This window comes from Rhinolophus sinicus, chromosome 5, assembly GCF_057876585.1.
Source record: "Rhinolophus sinicus isolate RSI-liver-muscle chromosome 5, RSI-T2T, whole genome shotgun sequence".
Taxonomy (NCBI): Eukaryota; Metazoa; Chordata; class Mammalia; order Chiroptera; family Rhinolophidae; genus Rhinolophus; species Rhinolophus sinicus.
In genome coordinates, this window is record NC_142505.1 from 84499780 (window position 1) to 84518315 (window position 18536).

At 39.4% G+C, this 18536-nt stretch overlaps 1 protein-coding gene and 1 long non-coding RNA gene across 10 annotated transcripts in view; one reads left to right on the top strand and one right to left on the bottom strand.

The window, feature by feature from the left end:
• LOC141567286 (uncharacterized) overlaps positions 1 to 17283 on the top strand; it is a 57753-nt gene extending 40470 nt beyond the window's left edge. The window contains exon 3 of the long non-coding RNA XR_012489808.2: positions 16956 to 17283. This is a non-coding gene — a long non-coding RNA (uncharacterized LOC141567286). The remainder of the gene's footprint in view (positions 1 to 16955) is intronic.
• NR3C1 (nuclear receptor subfamily 3 group C member 1) overlaps positions 1 to 18536 on the bottom strand; it is a 98506-nt gene that overhangs the window by 15840 nt on the left and 64130 nt on the right. For 5 of the 9 annotated variants that reach the window (XM_019739080.3, XM_074313716.2, XM_019739079.3 and 2 more), the window contains exons 3-4: positions 9670 to 9836; positions 3787 to 3903 (exon numbers count right to left, since the gene is read on the bottom strand). In XM_019739080.3, the coding sequence (XP_019594639.3) occupies positions 3787 to 3903; positions 9670 to 9836 (284 nt within the window). The remainder of the gene's footprint in view (positions 1 to 3786; positions 3904 to 9669; positions 9837 to 18536) is intronic. The other 4 variants (XM_074313719.2, XM_074313718.2, XM_019739084.3 and 1 more) reach the window with 1 other exon arrangement.

Genomic DNA, 18536 nt, shown 5'->3' on the forward strand with positions numbered 1-18536 from the left:
TTTCTACAAAATTAAGTGTCTTACAGTACTATGTTAAAGTGATCTAAACGAATCACTTCCACAAATTAATTTCTGTTTCACTTTCACTCCAAAATCAAAATTTTCATCGGTATGTAAGACAAACTATTTTTACTATCAATTGAAAGATAGAACTTAAACTTGTAATACCAGACTAGAAAATGTGTCTGAGGGTTAATGTAAACTATGGGGTGGGGGATGTATATAGTGAAGAGGCTACATATATATACACACTATCTATAATACCTTTACACAAAGTCCCCTTCTTATCAAGATAGGAAGATTACACAGCAGATCACATGCTAAAGCTAGTATTAGTTTAACAGCAGAAAAATTCATTAAAAAAACAACAACAAAAAACCTGTAATGATGGGTACTACTACTTGGGATTAAAAACACTTGGAGAGATTAGAGAAAAACTTTACATTTCTTCACATAAATTATTAGTTACCCTTTATAAGAGTTATATTGATGATTCTATAAACCTAAAGCATCCATTTGCATATTACATAATAAAGTAACTAAAGCTTTTATCTCTGACTTAGTCTGGAACAGTGTAATCACATTACAACATGGGTTCTGTAAATATTTTAGTAAACATACTCATACTCTTTGTTTTAGTGACAAATAAAAATTATATCCTCTTTTTTAGTATATATGCTGCCAAAGCAAGCACAGAATTACAGCATTTGTCAAGTACTCAGAGCTCCAAGGAAGGGCAAGGAATGTAACTGAAATGAAGAAATGAACATGCCTCAGTTACCAGAGAGGCCAACCATTTTGCTAAGGGACAAAGTGTACCCTAATCACCTTTAAAATAAGGATTAGATCTTCTGTCCCTAAAGTAACAGAATAGTTTGTGGAGGACAAGTATGGTGGCAGGAACTATACCTCAATGTCCAGTGTTAGGGAGAAAAACAGCCTGTCGTTTACATCAGTAGAATGGTCCCATTTACTTATTGTGCTGAATGTGGTACTGAGACATTTTAAGGCTTTTTAGTTAGCATTTCAAAACAGAAACAGGATCCGGATCCGGACCAGGACAGATCTAATGTATTTTACCATGCTCTGTTGGAGACAGTATGGTATGTTTTGTAAAGAGCATAAATCGGAAACCAACATGCTAGAATTTCAGGTATCGGTACAAGTTATTCCTTGGGCCTTAGTTTCCTCTTCTGCAAAATGAGAATAATGTTAGTACCGACCTCAGAGGGTGGTTGAGAATTAAATCTGGTAAAATATGTAAGATGCTGAGAACAGTTCCTGGCACACATTCAGTGCTATAAGAACTGTCAGTACCTCAGCTGGTGGTAGAATACGGTTTTAGAATATTTTGAATTCAGAGAATACTAGTCCATAAAGGAGTGATAGAGTTTTAAAAAGGAAGAACTCCTATAAATAAGGGAACCCTTTATGGGGGTTCATTAATAAACAACCGAAGGTTTCTTACTGAAACCCAGATCTCAAAATCATGGAATGTTGACACAGTAAAACAACACGCATGGCTCACATCAATATACTGAAATAGTATTGTCAAAACCTCAATTAACCATAGCTTTAAATTATCTAGAATATGTGTTCCTACATCCCACATTAAAACAAAGACGAAAGGATAATGACAAGCGGGAGGGCTCTAAAATGTCTTCTATGACTCCACATGTACGTATTTAATTTCTTACTATTTGGTTGTAGTCCTAAATGAAAGAATGGAGGCGGGGTGGGGAAAAAAAAAAAAAAAAAAAAAGAATGGAGGCCTCTGAATCAAGCTCAAAAAACGCACACCCAACTGTGTCGGACTGACTAGAGCAAGAAAATGGAGTCATGTTTTCATGTAATTTTAGCAAGGAGTTCTTAATCGAATTAGTTAAGATTTTTACTCCACACAAAGTTCCTGGCCCCTTGGAGCACATAGGTTCGCAGTCAACATATGATCTCTACTGAAGTGTTCGTGAGTCTGATAGCTCCACTTCTGTCTTAATAAAATACCAGGTATGAAATCTGATAATGTCATCAGCCTCCAAGTTCCACTTGACTCTATACCAAAAATAAAGCTGCATTTTGGAATGGTTACAATACACCTTAAAATGAAATCTGAAACATTTGGGATCACCATTAAAAATTTTATCTGTGTTCAAATGGTAGGCAGTGAAGAAAGCTGCCTTAAAATAAATCTTGAGAATTACTTGGTATGGGGCAACAGTATCAAAATACACCACCTGCAGTACTGAGGCACATTTATGGAGGGAACTGGGCTGGGAGAGCTGATTGCGTCTGCAAAGTTACTGTGGGGCTGGCATGAAACTCCCTGGCTTAGGATGTGCAAGACAATATTTCTGAAGATTGTTAAAAAAAAATAAGCATGAATTGTTCTTAAAGTATTATGGTCTGCCAGACATTTCTGGCATCCACACATACCTACTCCAGATAAAGGTTTTATACATACTGGAATAATTAAAAAACAAAAATGAGGCTTTTACACACTCAAACCACACATATACAAAAAAACTCTAAGATTTTTTAAAGCCTTTCAAGTTTTCTACACATTATCAACTGCATATGTGCTACTTAGTATATATCTGTAGTCACACCCATAAATCTACTTTATATTCAGATACACATCCAATGTGTGCTAGAAAGCACCAACAGTTAGTAACATGTGTCCCCGAAAATAAGACCTAGCCGGACCACCAGCTCTAATGCGTCTTTTGGAACAAAAATTAATATAAGACCGGGTCTTATTTTACTATAATGCAACACCTGGTCTTATATAATATAATATAATACAATACAATACAGGGTCTTATATTAATTTTTGCTCCAAAAGACGCATTAGAGCTGGTGGCCCGGCTAGGTCTTATTTTCGGGGACACACGGTACTTCTATCAAAAGAACCACATGGTTCCCATTCTTCCTCTCATGTCAATCACTGTGTCTTATCTAGAGTTCTCCAGTTGTTTAATTGGTCTCTCTAACCAAGACTAGTCTTTCCGAAATACAAATCTGCTCATTTCCCTGCCCTTATTTTCACCTAATTCCTATTCAGCTTTTCTAGATTTAAAATTCAATGTTGATTCTTTCAGGACAGAATTAGGTGACCCTCCTCTTGCTCTGTGGCTCTGTTCGCTTTGTGACTGACTCTGCAACCTAACTAGACAGTCAACTCTTTGAAGACAGGCACAACTTTATGTCTAATGCCTGCCTCACTGAGCACTTGCTGAATGAAAGGCTTCCATCACAACAAATACTAAGCACATGGGTCATTAGATCACGATCACCACCTTCTTCATGGAACTTGCAATTTCAGTTAAAGCAGAATTCCAAACTCTTCGCAGAGGAAAGCTTTTAAATGACGAGGTCAATGTTAATTGTATGATTTGTTTCATCAAAAGGGATACAAAAATCAAACTTAGAACTAGTTTCAGGTTTCTTCTTTACTTGAAAAAGGTAACAGAAGCCATCCAATGCTGCCTTGAGGAGTTCCTCCCCTGCAGATCTATAAAAGTAATGCTGCTTCAAATTCTGTAAGTTTCATTATTACATAATTTCTCTTTTCGTATGTAGTCTGGCTATACTGAATTCAGTAGTAAGAGCTGGTGAATAAACTTAAGCAAAATATGAAATATTCATTAAAAAAATCCTACATTCATTAAGCAATAAAATAAAATTATGCTAGTCAAGCACATGTATAATAACTAAACTATTACATCTGCACAGTAAAATAACTTTTTAGATGATGCAGAGATAATTCCTTTCAGGTATTTACATTACCTTCCAGGTTCATTCCAGCTTGAAGACATTTTCGATAGCGGCACGCTGGACAGTTTTTTCTTCGAATTTTATCAATGATACAATCATTTCTTCCAGCACAAAGGTAATTGTGCTGTCCTATGTGGGAAATAAAGACACTGTTAACATTTCACAGGTCTTTGGAGTGACTCTGTCTGTTTTTGTTTTAGATAGAACACAGCCAAGGTATGGTGTACTTCTTACATGGCGATTACAAGGTTGAAAGGTCAACTCAAAAAAAGAAGGTCTCTTTCTTATTCTGTTCATCAAATTAAACATAGTTCATTAAAAAAAACTTGACGGCAGCATTATCTACAGAAAAATGCACAAATGCTAACTGTACGACCTAATAAATTTGCACGACCACCTCCATGTAATCAGCTCTCAGATCAAGAAGCAGAGCAGTGCCCTACAAACCTCTTCTTGCTCCTTTCCACTCATTTCCCCCCAAGAGTAACCTCCTTCTTGATAAAGTGTGCTTTAAAAAGTTTCTTCTTTTAACAGTTAAAGATGTCTGCAATCACTGTTTTATTATGACTTCTGACCTAATGCTGAGAGCTAAAGAAAGAGGAAACTGGCTTAAAAATACTGTGCGAGTCCCAAAGTGAAAATGACTAATTCTACATTATGCCACCAAGTACCAATAAAATGTGCTCCCCCTCCCAATTTTAAATGAAATGAAATGAAAGGCAAACACTTACGGTTGCCACTGCATCGTTAGGTGAATCACAGACTCAGCAAACTAAACTACTGTATATATTAATAGATCTTTCAGAGGCTTGCTAATTATTTCACATGCTTTTAGAATGTAAGTATGTTTGAATTCACCACTGATCCCAAATATTTATTAAATGACCACGACTGTCTAAAATTTTCTGACAGTTATTAAATAATGTGTTAGAGGGAAGTGCGGTTTTCACCTGGCAAAAATTTTCTAGGAGAAGACTACAAGTCTCCCTACCCTCTCCCCAAATGCACGTTCTTGTAGTTTTCATCTGGTTATTGAATGCTGAAGAACACTCTCTGAAGATCTGCTGGCCTGGCAAAAACTGAAAGGAGCCTCCTCCACAAGACCAGCATAGCTGAATAAATGCACTCGTAACTGAGAGCCCGTGTACCTTACTCTAGAGGGGATGGTCTTCACAAGACTGCAAGCTATTTCTCTTCTCAGAAATAAATCACTTGCAAAGCAAAGAGAAAAATTCCATTTACTAGGTTGAAAATACCTAGTTCTGATTTTTGGGAAAAGATCCTTTATGCATAGGACAACCTAAGACTTGCTTTGGATGAAAACAAACTATTATTTACTTCTCCCTAATATGATAAATCAGTGTTCTTTACGCATTAGTCTGGGGAGGTGGTTAACTGTATCAGGAACAGGCCACAGAGCTGACTAATGGCCGACAATTGAGCTTTGTTCCAGAGCTGCTCTCCAATGCCAAATGTCTCTGCCAGCTGTTTCAGTTCCTTTCTGTGTTGGTGTAAGTTTCCTAGCTGCTTTACTTGAACATGAAATGCAGGCATCAACCAAATAATTCTATCCTCTATTAAAGCGAAAGTAGGGTCAATGGATGAATGCATAGTTGAAACAGTTACAATATAAAGAAGTTCTACTCCGTAAGAATATCGCCAAGGATGTGAGGTCCAGCATAGGGAATAAAGTCAGTGGTATTGTAACAGCTGTGTACAGTGTCAGAGGGTAGCAGACTGGGGGGGTTTCACTTTGTGAGCGGTATAAATGTCTAGTCATTCTGTTGTTTTGTACACATGAAACTAATTAAAAAAAAATCACCAAAGCATTGTCCTGCAGTTACTGGAAGAAACAACTGAAAAAATTACTCAATTCATTGCTAAAAACAGAAAAAAATTCCAATGCTTTATTTATATCCAACCAAAATATCAACATACATTTTATGCTAATAATGATTTCTTTATCCCAGGTATGTCTCAGGCACATCTAAGACATGGGCATGTGCCACTGATAGTCAGTCCCTGTCAATCCTTTTGACAAGACGATGAGACATCTTAGTTTGGAGTTCCTACATCTTGTACCACTTGGTCAATTCCCTTCCAGCTAATAGAGAGTAGATGTCAGAAAACCCTTCAGGCCAGCTGGAATTTCTTAACATTGTTTTGTTTGCATTGTATTTATTTCTGTGGCTAAAATCTATTTTTGGCGAATGCTTCTGCTTTCTATTTATGGTCGGTGTGGTAGCCAGCCTCCAAGATGGTCACCAGTGGTCTGGTCTGTGTGGCCAGTAAAATATGGCAGAAGTGACAGGATGTCACATCTGAGATTAAGTTACAAAGCTTCCATGTTGGTCCCTCTCTCTCATGGATCATTTTAGGGGATGCCTACTGACAGCAGCCCTGGAGGAAGCCCACGCAGTGCGGACCTGTGGCTTCCTGCCAGAAGCAGTGCCAGTGGCTGCAAGTGGGCCCTGCAGACGAGTGCAGCCCGCCCCCCGCCCCACAACAGTCAGTGTAGCCTCATGAGAGTCCCAGGACCACCCAGCTAATAAGCTGCTCCCCAATTCCTGACCCTCAGAAACTGCATGACATAATACATGCTTCTTGTTTCAGTCCACCCATTTTGGGGGCAATGTGCTATACAGCAATAAAATATTAATACAGTAGGGATAGTCACGTTGGGGTTTTTAAAAAAAATTAAGTTTTAAAAAAGAGTGATCCAAGCAAAGTGTTAGGTAATAAATAGGACAGTGACGTATAGATATGATCCAGGTCATGGAAGTGGTCCAATAAATGGGCAGCACAGCAAGGGGCATGTTCTAGGCTTTTCTGCAGCTTGTTCTACCTGTTTGAAGTGTCCAAGTTTTACATGTGAGCTTTGATGGTCAGCTTGAGCTTCTCTCTTTACCTGCTCTCAAAAACAGCGTGGTATAGTGGAAAGTGCACTGGTAAGGTGCCAGGAAGCCCTTGATCTGAATCACAGCTCTATTTCCTAGCTGTGTGATCTCATTAATGTTTACTGACTTCTCTGAGCCTCTGCTTCCCCATCTATCTGTAAGTCTCGAAAATTAGCAGCTATCTGACTAGGCTTCTGCAAGGGTTAGAGCAGTTGTGTAAAAGGTTCCTACTACAGCACCTGCACACTGTAAGCACTCAGTAAATGCAGTCACTCCTCAGTATCTAACTAGGTTATAAACTGCCAGGTGACAAGATATAATTATATACCTGTCGGGGAGTCAGTGTGACACTGAAGAGCCTGTTTGGAGACAGCTATGTTTCAAACTAGTTCTGCCACCTAAACTCTCTGAGCCTCAGTTGCCTAATCTATCACATATGGATCATAATGGCATCACAGAGCTGCTAATTAAATGGTATGACGTACATAAAACATAGTGCTTGGTGCTTGGTAAATTAAGGTTAGCTGATGTCTGTCTTTATTATGACCCGCCAACAAAGATTAGATGTACTTCTGTGCAAAGGGAACGTAAGAAAAAGGGACTCGGGGACAAAAGAAGATCACTGAACTAGTATACATCGCAAGAAATGGAGCTACCCGAAGTGCTTTTCTGAATGCAGAAAAGCAACTCCCAGAATAACAAAAAAACTTCAAAATATCCATCCTTGATCTGGGTTGTATGGGCAATAAATAAGTAAAGCTGCAAATTTGCTCAGAATACCATGTTTCCCCAAAAATAAGACAGGGTCTTATATTATTTTTTGCTCCAAAAGATGCATTCGGGCTTATGTTCAGGGGATGTCATCCTGAAAAATCATGCTAGGGCTTCTTTTCCTGTTAGATCCTATTTTCAGGGAAACACGGTAGTTAAATGCTTGGGTATTTATTGTGCTATGCCAATTTTGGGGATAACCTATAGTTTCTAGCAGGTGTTATAAATGGAGTGCTAAGTGTAATGCAAATCAGATAAGCTACATCTTTGTAATTGTTTAATTACCAAATCCAAGGAAAGGATTTACTTAATACAGCCCACGTTTAAACCCTTCCTTGTTAATCATGTAATCTAGCTATCATACTTAACTGAAATACTTCAATGATAAACATTTTGAAATAGTATAGCCAGTGTTCAATGAAATTTGACCTAAAAAGAAGTATAAGAATTTAATTCTAAATCAGAGATTAAACCAGAGGGCATATAGCCTACACTGGTGTTTTATTTGGGAAGTAGTTTAGCTTATGTTTTATTTTAAAAGTTGCATTTAGATGCTTTTAGGTAGGGCGTGCTTGGCTCTCCAGCATCTATACCTGCCCTCCCCTGGTTCTATTATATTTGGCCATAAAGAGATACTTGGTCCCTGCAGATATTCGAATTTGTAGCCCTGTTTTAAAGAATAACTATAGTGAAAATGGCAGATAATGAAAAATATTTTTAAAAATATCCACATTTCTTTTAAGGCTCCACAGTCTTATTCCGAATTTCACTCTCAGAAATCAATTTGTCAATATTACTTGTTATGTATAGCAATACTGTGTCACTGTCATCACTACATTTATAGCATGGAAATAACTAATCAGTTAAAGTGCTGAATAAAGTAAACTGAGAACAGGAAGCGGCTTCCTTCTGGGACTGTAGTAAAAACATCTCCTTGGTGGGGGCTCTGCGTGTGCTGTGCTCAGTGGAGGGGGGTGACCAGCTGGGCCGAGCCTGCTCTGTGGGTCAGCACGAGTCATTTCATGGTTTCTAATGTAGTAAAAAAGTAGTCCAAACAGAAGAAAGTGACTCTCAAGGATATGTAAATACAACTCTAGCCAAATAATACTAATATTCCTTCTCATACTATGAATGAATAAATGATTATATTTCTTTAAAAATTAATATATTCCGAGTAATCTTTAGGTAATTTACTCAGGCCACACTGCCCTCAAACTGCTTTACTGTAACTAAATTACCTAATTTTTTCCAAATGGATTCACTGGAAATAAGAGAACATTTTAGTGACTTCCAATAATAATTAGCTGTGGAAAGAATTCCTCCTTCTTTAAAGAGTTGATGCGATTGTCCTGGTCAGCAGGCTGAATCCATGACAAGGGTCCGGTTTATAGTCACACAACATCCACACAGGGAAATCACCTTCTCTAAAACCCTTCTCTCCTGACCCCCTCAGGCAGGTCATCACTTGCTCCTCGGTTTTATAATCTCTGTCCTTTGTAATTGTTAACTCATCTGTCCCTTCAAGTAGACTGTGACCTGCCAGAGGGCAGGGATCAGGTCTCACATTGTATTTACACCACTTAGCACAGTGCTCTGGCTCAACAGGGAAAAAAAAAAACCCAAAATGGAAACACCCAGTTCTCACTGTCATTCATTTTTGCCAGAGTGGAATGGCTGGTGGTTTTAAAACCAACTACTTTATGGGAATTAAATAAAGCCCATGATTCTAATACAATGAGCATTATGTTACTGGCCAAACCTAACACCCTCATTTCACATGACAGCCCTTTCTTACACTTACCTTCTGTTCTCTGACCAAGCCTCTCCCTTCAGTTTATACTTCTCTATTTTATTCTAATTCTGCTTATGTTGCTTTTAAAAATCTCTTTCCCACTGGAGGACCGACCTGTTTTCCCCGAAAGTAAGACCTAGCCGGACCATCAGCTCTAATGCGTCTTTTGGAGCAAAAATTAATATAAGACCTGGACTTATATAAGACCCGGTCTTATAATAAAATAAGTTTGGGTCTTACATGAATTTTTGCTCCAAAAGATGCAGTAGAGCTGATGGTCCTATTTTTCGGGAGACATGGTAGGAACCGCCCTCTCTTCTGCCCCCTTCACTGACCTCTATCCTTAAGAGGCTTTGCCTATAATAGAAACTTCAAAATCTACTTGGAGAAATAAGAACCAAATAGAGGAAAAATAAAACTCTTCAAAACACACACTACCTTCCACCGCTCTTTTGAAGAAGACTTTACAGCTTCCACAGGTCAGGACCCCGTAATGACATCCCGAGGCTTCATCAGAGCATACAAGGCAGAGTTTGGGAGGTGGTCCCGACGCTGCTGAGGAGGTGGACGGAGGAGAGCTTACATCTGGTCTCATTCCAGTGCTACAGAAGGAAGAGAGCGGTGTTACTACGTGACTCCATGACTGTCCAGGGAGCATCAACACAGTTCTCTTAACCTTCTCACTCGTTGGTGAGCACGTTCACGAGCTAGGGCTTCAAGTACTAGCAAGCATTCAACATCCCATGTATCTAGTATATTCAAATAATGATTGATTCTTTTACACAAAATTAAGAGTGGTCATTTCTTTAAAGTATCCCCTAAAAAGAATGGTGAGATTGTGCTTCACTTATGAATTATAATTTTTAGTTGCTTACAATTTGTTTATATTTATAATCACCTTTATTAAGGTGTCATTAACATATAGTAGCATTCACCATTTACGTGTGCAATTGATGAGTTTTATCAAGTAGATAGTTGTGTAACTACCACCATCATCAAGAGATAGTATATACCTATCACCCCCAAAAGATGCCTCTTAACCTGTTTAATTGCTTAGGACACCACTTTTTTTTTCTATTTTTAAGATCTTACATAGGCATCTTTCTAAATTCAATCAAGTCTTATTACAATTCTTTTCATGTCCTCTACTAGAGTCAAAACATTTTACATTATTACCATGTTTCCTGAAAAAAAGACCTAGCCGGACCATCAGCTCTAATGCATCTTTTGGAGCAAAAATTAATATAAGACCTGGTATTATATTATGTATTATATATCATATTATATATTGTATTACATAAGACCCAGTCTTATAGTAAAATAAGACCGGGTCTTCAATTAATTTTTGCTCCAAAAGACACATTAGAGTTGATTGTTTAGCTAAGTCTTATTTTCGGGGAAACACGGTAGTTTGGTCCTACATCTTTCATTCCCAGCATCATCTTGGCTGAAGCCACAGTTTCTTATGACTTAAAAAAGACTGACGCAGAAGCATTCCTTCCTCTAACCTTCTTGTCTGGCTTGCGGTAACTGGAAAAAGCACTAGACTTTCGATAGTAAGGACCATTCTGCTCTCCCCATTCAATGAAGATATGCCCTGGAGAGAAAGATGGGAAATGAGAATGTGCTTTTCCCACTAGGCCTCGGTTTTCATTCTGCAGACTTCTCACCACAATGCGCGCAGGTCTAGAGTTTACTAGTGTTTAAAGATAAATGTTCTCTTCCTGATTTGTTTTGAAATATTTCAAACAAGAAAAGTGGAAAAAATTGTACAATGGATATATACCCTTTAACTATACTCACCAATTCTTAACATTTTGCCATATTTGCTTATAAAGCTATAAGCCAACAAAAGTGATCCTTTTAATGCCGGAGGAAAAGTTTACTGTGAAGCACTTCACTTCATAATAGATGATACGATGCTTTCCAATGTCGCGTCTTCCTAAGGAACTTAAGAACCAAAACTGTGCTGTGTAACTCAAAAGTTTCTAATCTTCTAACTTTGTCTAACTAAAAAGAGTGTCTAAAAAGAGTTTCTACAGACTAAAGAGTTTCTACAGACTGGCTTTTCCTTCTCTCGTTATGTGTTCTTCAAAAATAGGGATGGTAGCAACTTGTTGATTTTGGAACTGTACATATTAGTGTGTTTTTTGTTACCTATATAAGAAAGTTCATACACACACCATGATGTCTCTCTAAAATTTTCTTAACTTGCCTATTCTCTAAAAGAGATGGCATTTAGGAATAAACTTAGATTGTATGAGTTGTGTCTGTCCTCCTTTATAATCACAGTACAGCACCTTGAATAATGTTGTTTTGTTCAACACTGTTTCATTATTCATAATTTAGCTTCAAGTCTCAGAACCTATGGACAGCGCTAAGTGAGGACTTACTGTACTAAATCGCAACTGCAAATATGCTCCCACTAATTCATAGTGCACACTAACTTGAGAAATTGTTTTGACTATCAACATGGTTACAAGTTGTATTTATTAAGTGACATCTTCGTTGCTGTTCTGTTTTAGGAATAAAAGTTAAAAGGTAATCGCAGAATGACAATTTATTTTATGTCACATTGAGTAATTAGGCCAGTAAACCCAAAAGCCCTCCCTGAATGGTCCTCAGATGAAGCTTCCTGCAGTTTACCAACCGTGTGTGTCTAAGAGGCTTAGTCAACAGGACGGTGTTCCCACCACCCCAGTTCTGGGAAAGGGCCCCAGGGTTTCACATTGTTCTCCGAACACTGTCAAGAATTTACGGATGCTTCCGGATCCCAGGGCATTGATTCCCTGCGAGATCTGACAGCGGCCTGAGTACATGCTGAAAGCCTGCAGTGAAAGAGAACAACCTGAAATGCCTCTGCTGGAGGCCTGGCTCGAGCCACCCGTGATGAATGGGAACTTGTGACTAATGGAGGGGCTGCTCTGCACCCGAGTTTTGCAGAGAAGTAGGCAGGTCTCGGAATGAGTGAAGGGAGCAGTGTGTCAGGGAAGCAGAAACTTCCTTGGCTTCCGTTCTGAAGATGCTCCTGCTCCTGCTCAGCCAACCTGTCATCTGACATCTATTTTTAGGGACCAACCAGTTGTTTGTGTATTTAGTTAATGGAAAATGAGCACAATATTTAAGAGTTGAAATGTTAACTGTCAACCAATTTTAATTATATATACACATAATCATATATACATACATGTATGTATTTATAATTTTTCAATAGCACTTTGTAGCACTTCATAATTTTACACTTTCATGAACAGAATCTCATCTATCAACAACCCTGTGGAAAGGATGACATCGCTCTAGATGAGGTCATGCACTAGGAGAATGATGAGGGAGCCTATCTGTGGTCAAACTGACATGTTTCAGATCTCAGCTCTCCCACTTACTAGCTTGTGTGACCTGGGGTAGGTATCTACTACTCTGAGCCTGTTTCCTCATGCCTAAGTAAACTGGGAAAGACATCACCTGTGTGTGTGTTGTGAAAAAAGACAACACAGAAAGTCAAGCACACAGTTCCTACATCTAGCTGGGACTTGATAAATGCTCATTCTTTTCTCTTTTACGAAAATGAGGTTTTATATTAAAAATAAAAAGCATTATATAAGTATTATGGCAGTGGGAAGTAGTATTAAGTCTAAAACCTAGGGCAGCATGCCCAAATTCTCACTTATAAATTAGAGCATGTGCAAAACATATTCAGGCCACTCAACTGTGAGCTACAGATGAAAAAAGGGCAAGTTAAAACTAAATGAACAAACGGATCGATAGAATTGGCCAAAGAATCTGGAACTTAAGCCAGGCTTTTGTCGTCCCTTCATGCAGTCATTCTGGGCTACATCAGATAAGAACCGAGTACATGGAAAGCTGCTGGTTGTACCACAGACATCAGTGGGAAAAATCAGTTTTTGTCACGCAAATATGAGGACTATCATGGCCTCTAATGAACACCATTGGGAGAAATGGATGAATGCAAAATGGTATTCAACTGCAAATGGGACGCTACAATATTGCTAACAGGGCTGGGTACAACACAATGGTCAGAACTCAAATGAAAACCATATGGAATCACCATCTTTTAATAAGAATACATGGCAGAAAAGAATAAAAAGCATACCATAGTAGGAGTGCATATTACACCCCCTTTGCATGAACAAGCTCAAATGACCTGGTCTTCCCTCAGTGTGAGTGTGTTTCCAGCTGTGCCAAACATTCGGAAGACGCTGAGGTTCTGGTATGAACTGATTACCTCCAGCTTTCTTTTAAGTGAAGAGTCATGGGAACAGAATGGCTTGTTCTAGGTGGATACTTGACTGCTGCTTCCCACTCAGAATGGGGAGTGCTGGACACCAAATTATTCCCGAGGCTACTGAGATAAACATGTTTTTTCTCTTATGAGAGAAAAATTGGTTTTTTCTGTTTCACTCTCTTGCAAGAAAAGCAACCGATGAAAGGAGGATCACGGATAGACAATCACAGATGGACTATAAAAGTGAATCACACCCCTTGAGACGCACCTAAAACATGCAGGCAACTAACATGCTTTCATTCAGCACACATGTCCTGCCACCTGAAGGCCAGGCACTGTGAGAATACAGAGGTCCTATCTTATAAGGAAGCCATGTCATGCATGAAATGCACTCCTGAAACAGTCATGAACCCTGAGACTTGGATCTAGGTAAGAGAAGCAGAGCCACCTGTGTGAGAACTGCTAGGAAGAGAGTCAGCTCTATACACATAGGACTCTGGCTGCAGTCCTTGCTCGTGGGCTCTCACCGCTGTGCAGCAGTGGCTGGCGGACGTCTGTTTCCTGCTAGTACCATTTTAGGACGTTCTGTGTGGGTGGCATAACATCAGATTTATATAAAGTGCTGGCACACACTTTATCATCAAGCAATACATTTCTCCTCACCCCTCCCCACACCCCCACGTTAACTTCTTTTTCCTCCCTCCCCAGTTCCTCCTTCCCTTCTGGAATATTCCAGGAAAAGAGAAGCGCTATAAATAGCCTTCCCTGTGAGCCAGGGGAAGGTTAAGGGTCCCAGAAGCTTCAGTTCAGGTAACTGCAGACATTCTTTTCGACAATTCCACTCTGTAGAGCATGCTGCTGTACTGCCTTGCATAGCACGCTGCAGTTATGTGGAAAACGTTGGTTCCCTACGTTATGCAGCCTGTCCCCGTGTTGACCGAGTTCATTATACAAGAGAAAGGAGTCACATTTATTAAGCTCACAGTGGCAGTTATGTCTAAAATCCTCATTTTTGTTGGAAAGCTCTAATTTTTATCGACTGGCAACAAACGCTGTCAGTTGTCTTCCTTGAAGTGATAAGCTCACTTGTCATTTTTGAGAAAACACGCCAAAAACACAAGGCTGAAAATCATAGTTTATCCACGGTCTGTCATGAAAAAAGTGGCCTGTTCAGCTCACAACTTATCTTACCCGGGCTGTCCTTTGAGATCAGATGCTGTACGCGGCACAAGTGCTTATGCATCGTCCCATACAGTCAAGGGTGGAGATTTAACAATTAATAATACTTTGCTTTTTCCCAAGGATACTCTTAAAAGGAACTTTCTTGTTCAACCGTGAGTGAAGGGCAGTGAACACCATCACTGCTGTACCCTAAGACGCCAGCAGTTACTCATCAGTGTCTGGTCTATCAGTGTCAATAGCAACACATAAATGAAGACGATTATTACCATGAAAGAGCTCTGAATGGGGGCTCCCTGGGGTCCATGGACCACATTTTGAGAATTGCTGTTGTGAATAGTAAGGACTCTGTCAGACAGGCTAGAACTCACTACCTAACTGAAGTGTAGTAGCTTGGTGACCGTTTAATCTCTCTACATCTCAACTGCCCTATTTCTAAATGAAGGCTGTGTTGGACCTGGCAAAACCGTACCGCATTACTTACTAAGCCAGAGGCTTTCCCCAGAGAGAAAGGCACAGACATGATAAACTAGTACAAACCCAATTGGCGTGGTTGGTTTAGCCTTCAATTTAAGTTAATTCAATCAATTGATTTTCAATGAAATGCAAGAAGTCCGTTTGGAAAGAAAAACAAAAAAGGATATTGCCTCAGAGAACAAGTATTAATTAACATGGGGGAGCGGGGATTCTGGAAATCAAGCTGCTACAACCGGATTTTTACCAACTACAAGTGGAAGTAGGTATATTCTCATTGGCTGACCAGTTTCTGTCCCAATACCATAAAGCAGTGGTTTTTCAATGGAGAGCAGTTTGGCTCCCCAGGGGACAACTGGTACTGACTAGAGACATTTTTGATTGTCACAACTGGGGAAATGCTGGCATCTAGTGAAAAGAGTCTAGGGTGCTGCTAAATACCCCACAATGCACAGGACAGCCCCCCATAACAAAGATTTATCCAGCTTCAAATGATAGTAGTGCTAAGGTTCAGAAGCCCTTGCTATCAAGCTTTAAGCAACATAAACTGGAGAAAAAAATTCAACAAGGACAAGAAAGATGTTAAAACCTTCCAAACTGTCTTTAAAAATGGAGCAACGGGGAGGAGGGGGGAATGGCCCAGTTGGTTAGAGCGCGAGCTCTCAACAGCAAGGTTGCCGGTTCAATTCCCACATGGGATGGTGGGCTGTGCCCCCTGCAACCAAGATTGAAAATGGTGACTGGACTTGGAGCTGAGCTGCGCCCTCCACAACTAGACTGAAGCACAACGACTTGGAGCTGATGGGCCCTGGAGAAACACACTGTTCCCCAATATTCCCCAATTAAAAAAAAAATGGAGCAACTGCCTGACCGAGGCAGTCCTAAATATTCCTTGACTCAAGACAAGTTCAAAAAGAGATTCAAAACAGGGCTGAGGCCAGGAACCATACAGTTTTAGTGATTAGCTTGAGTCAGTAATTTACTTTTATTTTTCCCTCTAGCACAAGCCCTAAATGGTGGTTTTTACACATTAAAGTCACCTGCACTTTTCTTATCTTTGTTCATTAGGAAAAATGTAAATACTCAGCTGCACACACCAGCTGATTATACTTTCTGACTGCCCATTTATCCCTGAATTAGCTAAAAGATTACTGATTTGTTTGATAATAAGCTATGGAATAGTTTCCAAATCAAATAGAAAAATACTCTGGGGGAAGGGTTTTCCAGTATTTCCACTGAATGGTTTTAGTAGAATGCATTTTATCTTATTTAGCAAAGAAAGACTGCTTATTCTTTTTGCCTTGCATTTGCTGAGAGAGGTTTCTACTGGTTTTAACTTGAGGTGCGTATCACGCCATTTGTCCCAAACAATGCATCATTTATACACACTCATCTTGAGGAGGAGGTTAGAGCAGGAAAATCATACTGTAGTAGGTCAGGAACATGTTCAGTAAAGGGTGAGTGAAGGAGATGTCTTTTTCAGGTCTCTGAGACACCAATGGTTTTCCACTTAAAAGGCTTAATTTCCTTGACTGTAAAATGAGGGTTCTTGAATCAGTAAATTCCAAGAAGCTACCCATATTTCCAAGGTGGGGTGGCGGTGGGGGTAGGAGTAGAGGTAGGGGAGAATACACTTGGGTCATGAGTAGCTTCTTTGACCCTGTATGTTTATGTACATGAAGAGAGAACATGGTCACTTTATCTATGCTTCATGTTTAATCGGACATGTGTCACAGATGAAATGATGGAAGCCTCAGTCTGGTCCTTATGTTAGGTACTGTAGCTCCTCACAGATGGATCTTGTCAGCACCCCTTTCTTTCTTAGGCTACGTGTTCAGTTCTGTGTGCTCAGGCCTGCAGCGGGGCGCGAGTCTTAGCGAGGCGTACCAACAGTGTGGCAAACGCAGGACGAAGACCAAGAGGCAGTAGCAAGAACAGCGTGGAAGAGCTTTTCTCACGACGTGGCTGCCTCTCGAAGGAAGACTTGATTTTGTTTTACCTGATGCTTCCTCACTTCTTACGAGCACACAAGGATAATTATGGTTTGGCACATACAGAATTATGGATGTGACACCTTCAAAGAAGTCAAGAACAGGTTTGAGACAATGGTACACTAATTGCCTTCTTCTAATATAGTTCAGTGAGAGAGAGAGAGAGAGAGAGAGAGAGAGAGAGAGAGAGAGAGAGACAGAGAGAGAGAGACAGAGAGAGAGAGACAGAGAGAGACAGAGAAATGATGGCTGTGGAGTTATGGTTTTGAGCTTGAATCTCACCTGAGATTAACTGTTTTTAATGTCCTTTCATGACTTGCTTTTTCTCACATACCCATGTATTTGCAATCTTGCTGGATTTTATTTGTAGGGAGTGGGGTGATGATATGCTATCTTCCGCTGGCTCAGTTCTGGTGCTGTTCCATAAGGAGCTGCAGTGTTGGGGCCCCTATCTGAATGCCACTGCTACAATTCTTTGTACTCACACTGGAAGCCTGAAGTTGGCCTTCCACCTGCATTGTCTGTATGCTGTGCACTCAGTTACAGAGACTGGGAGTCCTCTGGTTTTAGTCATGTCTGTCCACGTTGTAGACTAAGCAGACTTCATCACCTGCGGTCTATTTCGGATTTGTTGTTTAATTTACATTTGTGTTAAACTGATGGTTTGTATGTGACTTCATTTTACATTAGTTTGAAGTAAATTATTTAATTTTTGAACATTTACTGTAATTTGTAATATAACTGCTGTGAAGTGCCTGAATAATGATGACAAAAAATCCCCACAAAAGCACCGCTTATTTCCACCTCAACTACTACAGACACGTACCATTTTCTCAATAAAATTTCATAACAGTGATAAGCAACATGAGCTATCACGTAGTTTTCATTTTTGCTAAATTTAGCCATAAAAAAAGCAAGCTTTGGTTTGTTTTTCAAATCCATATATATATTAATGCAGTTAATTTTAGAATATTCATTAGAAAAGTAACCGGTTTCTTCTAATAGGGTATCCTTAACATTTTAGAAACCACATGGGGATGGAAACGAAACTCTGAAAGCAAGTGATGATGTGATTTTTGTTTTGGGGGGTATTCTTCAGAACGTAAGAATTTCAAGGCCCCAGGAAGCACTTTTTTTGAGAATAACTGGTAACTATGGTTGCAGGGGAAACTTGCAGTCTGGAAGCTCTGAAATTGATAAGCACTTACGAGCAATATTAATTCTACTTCTAAAATAATTTGCAGATTTAAAAATAAAACCAATACTGTATTCTCTCAAATGTATCTTAAAAACTCTGTCACAGTTTGCATTTTCACAAATATATCATCAAATTTATTATTGTGACTAAACCAAATCCCTTCCTTAAAAGAGTAAGCATGTGAATAGTCAGCCATGAGAAAGCATTTTACAATGGG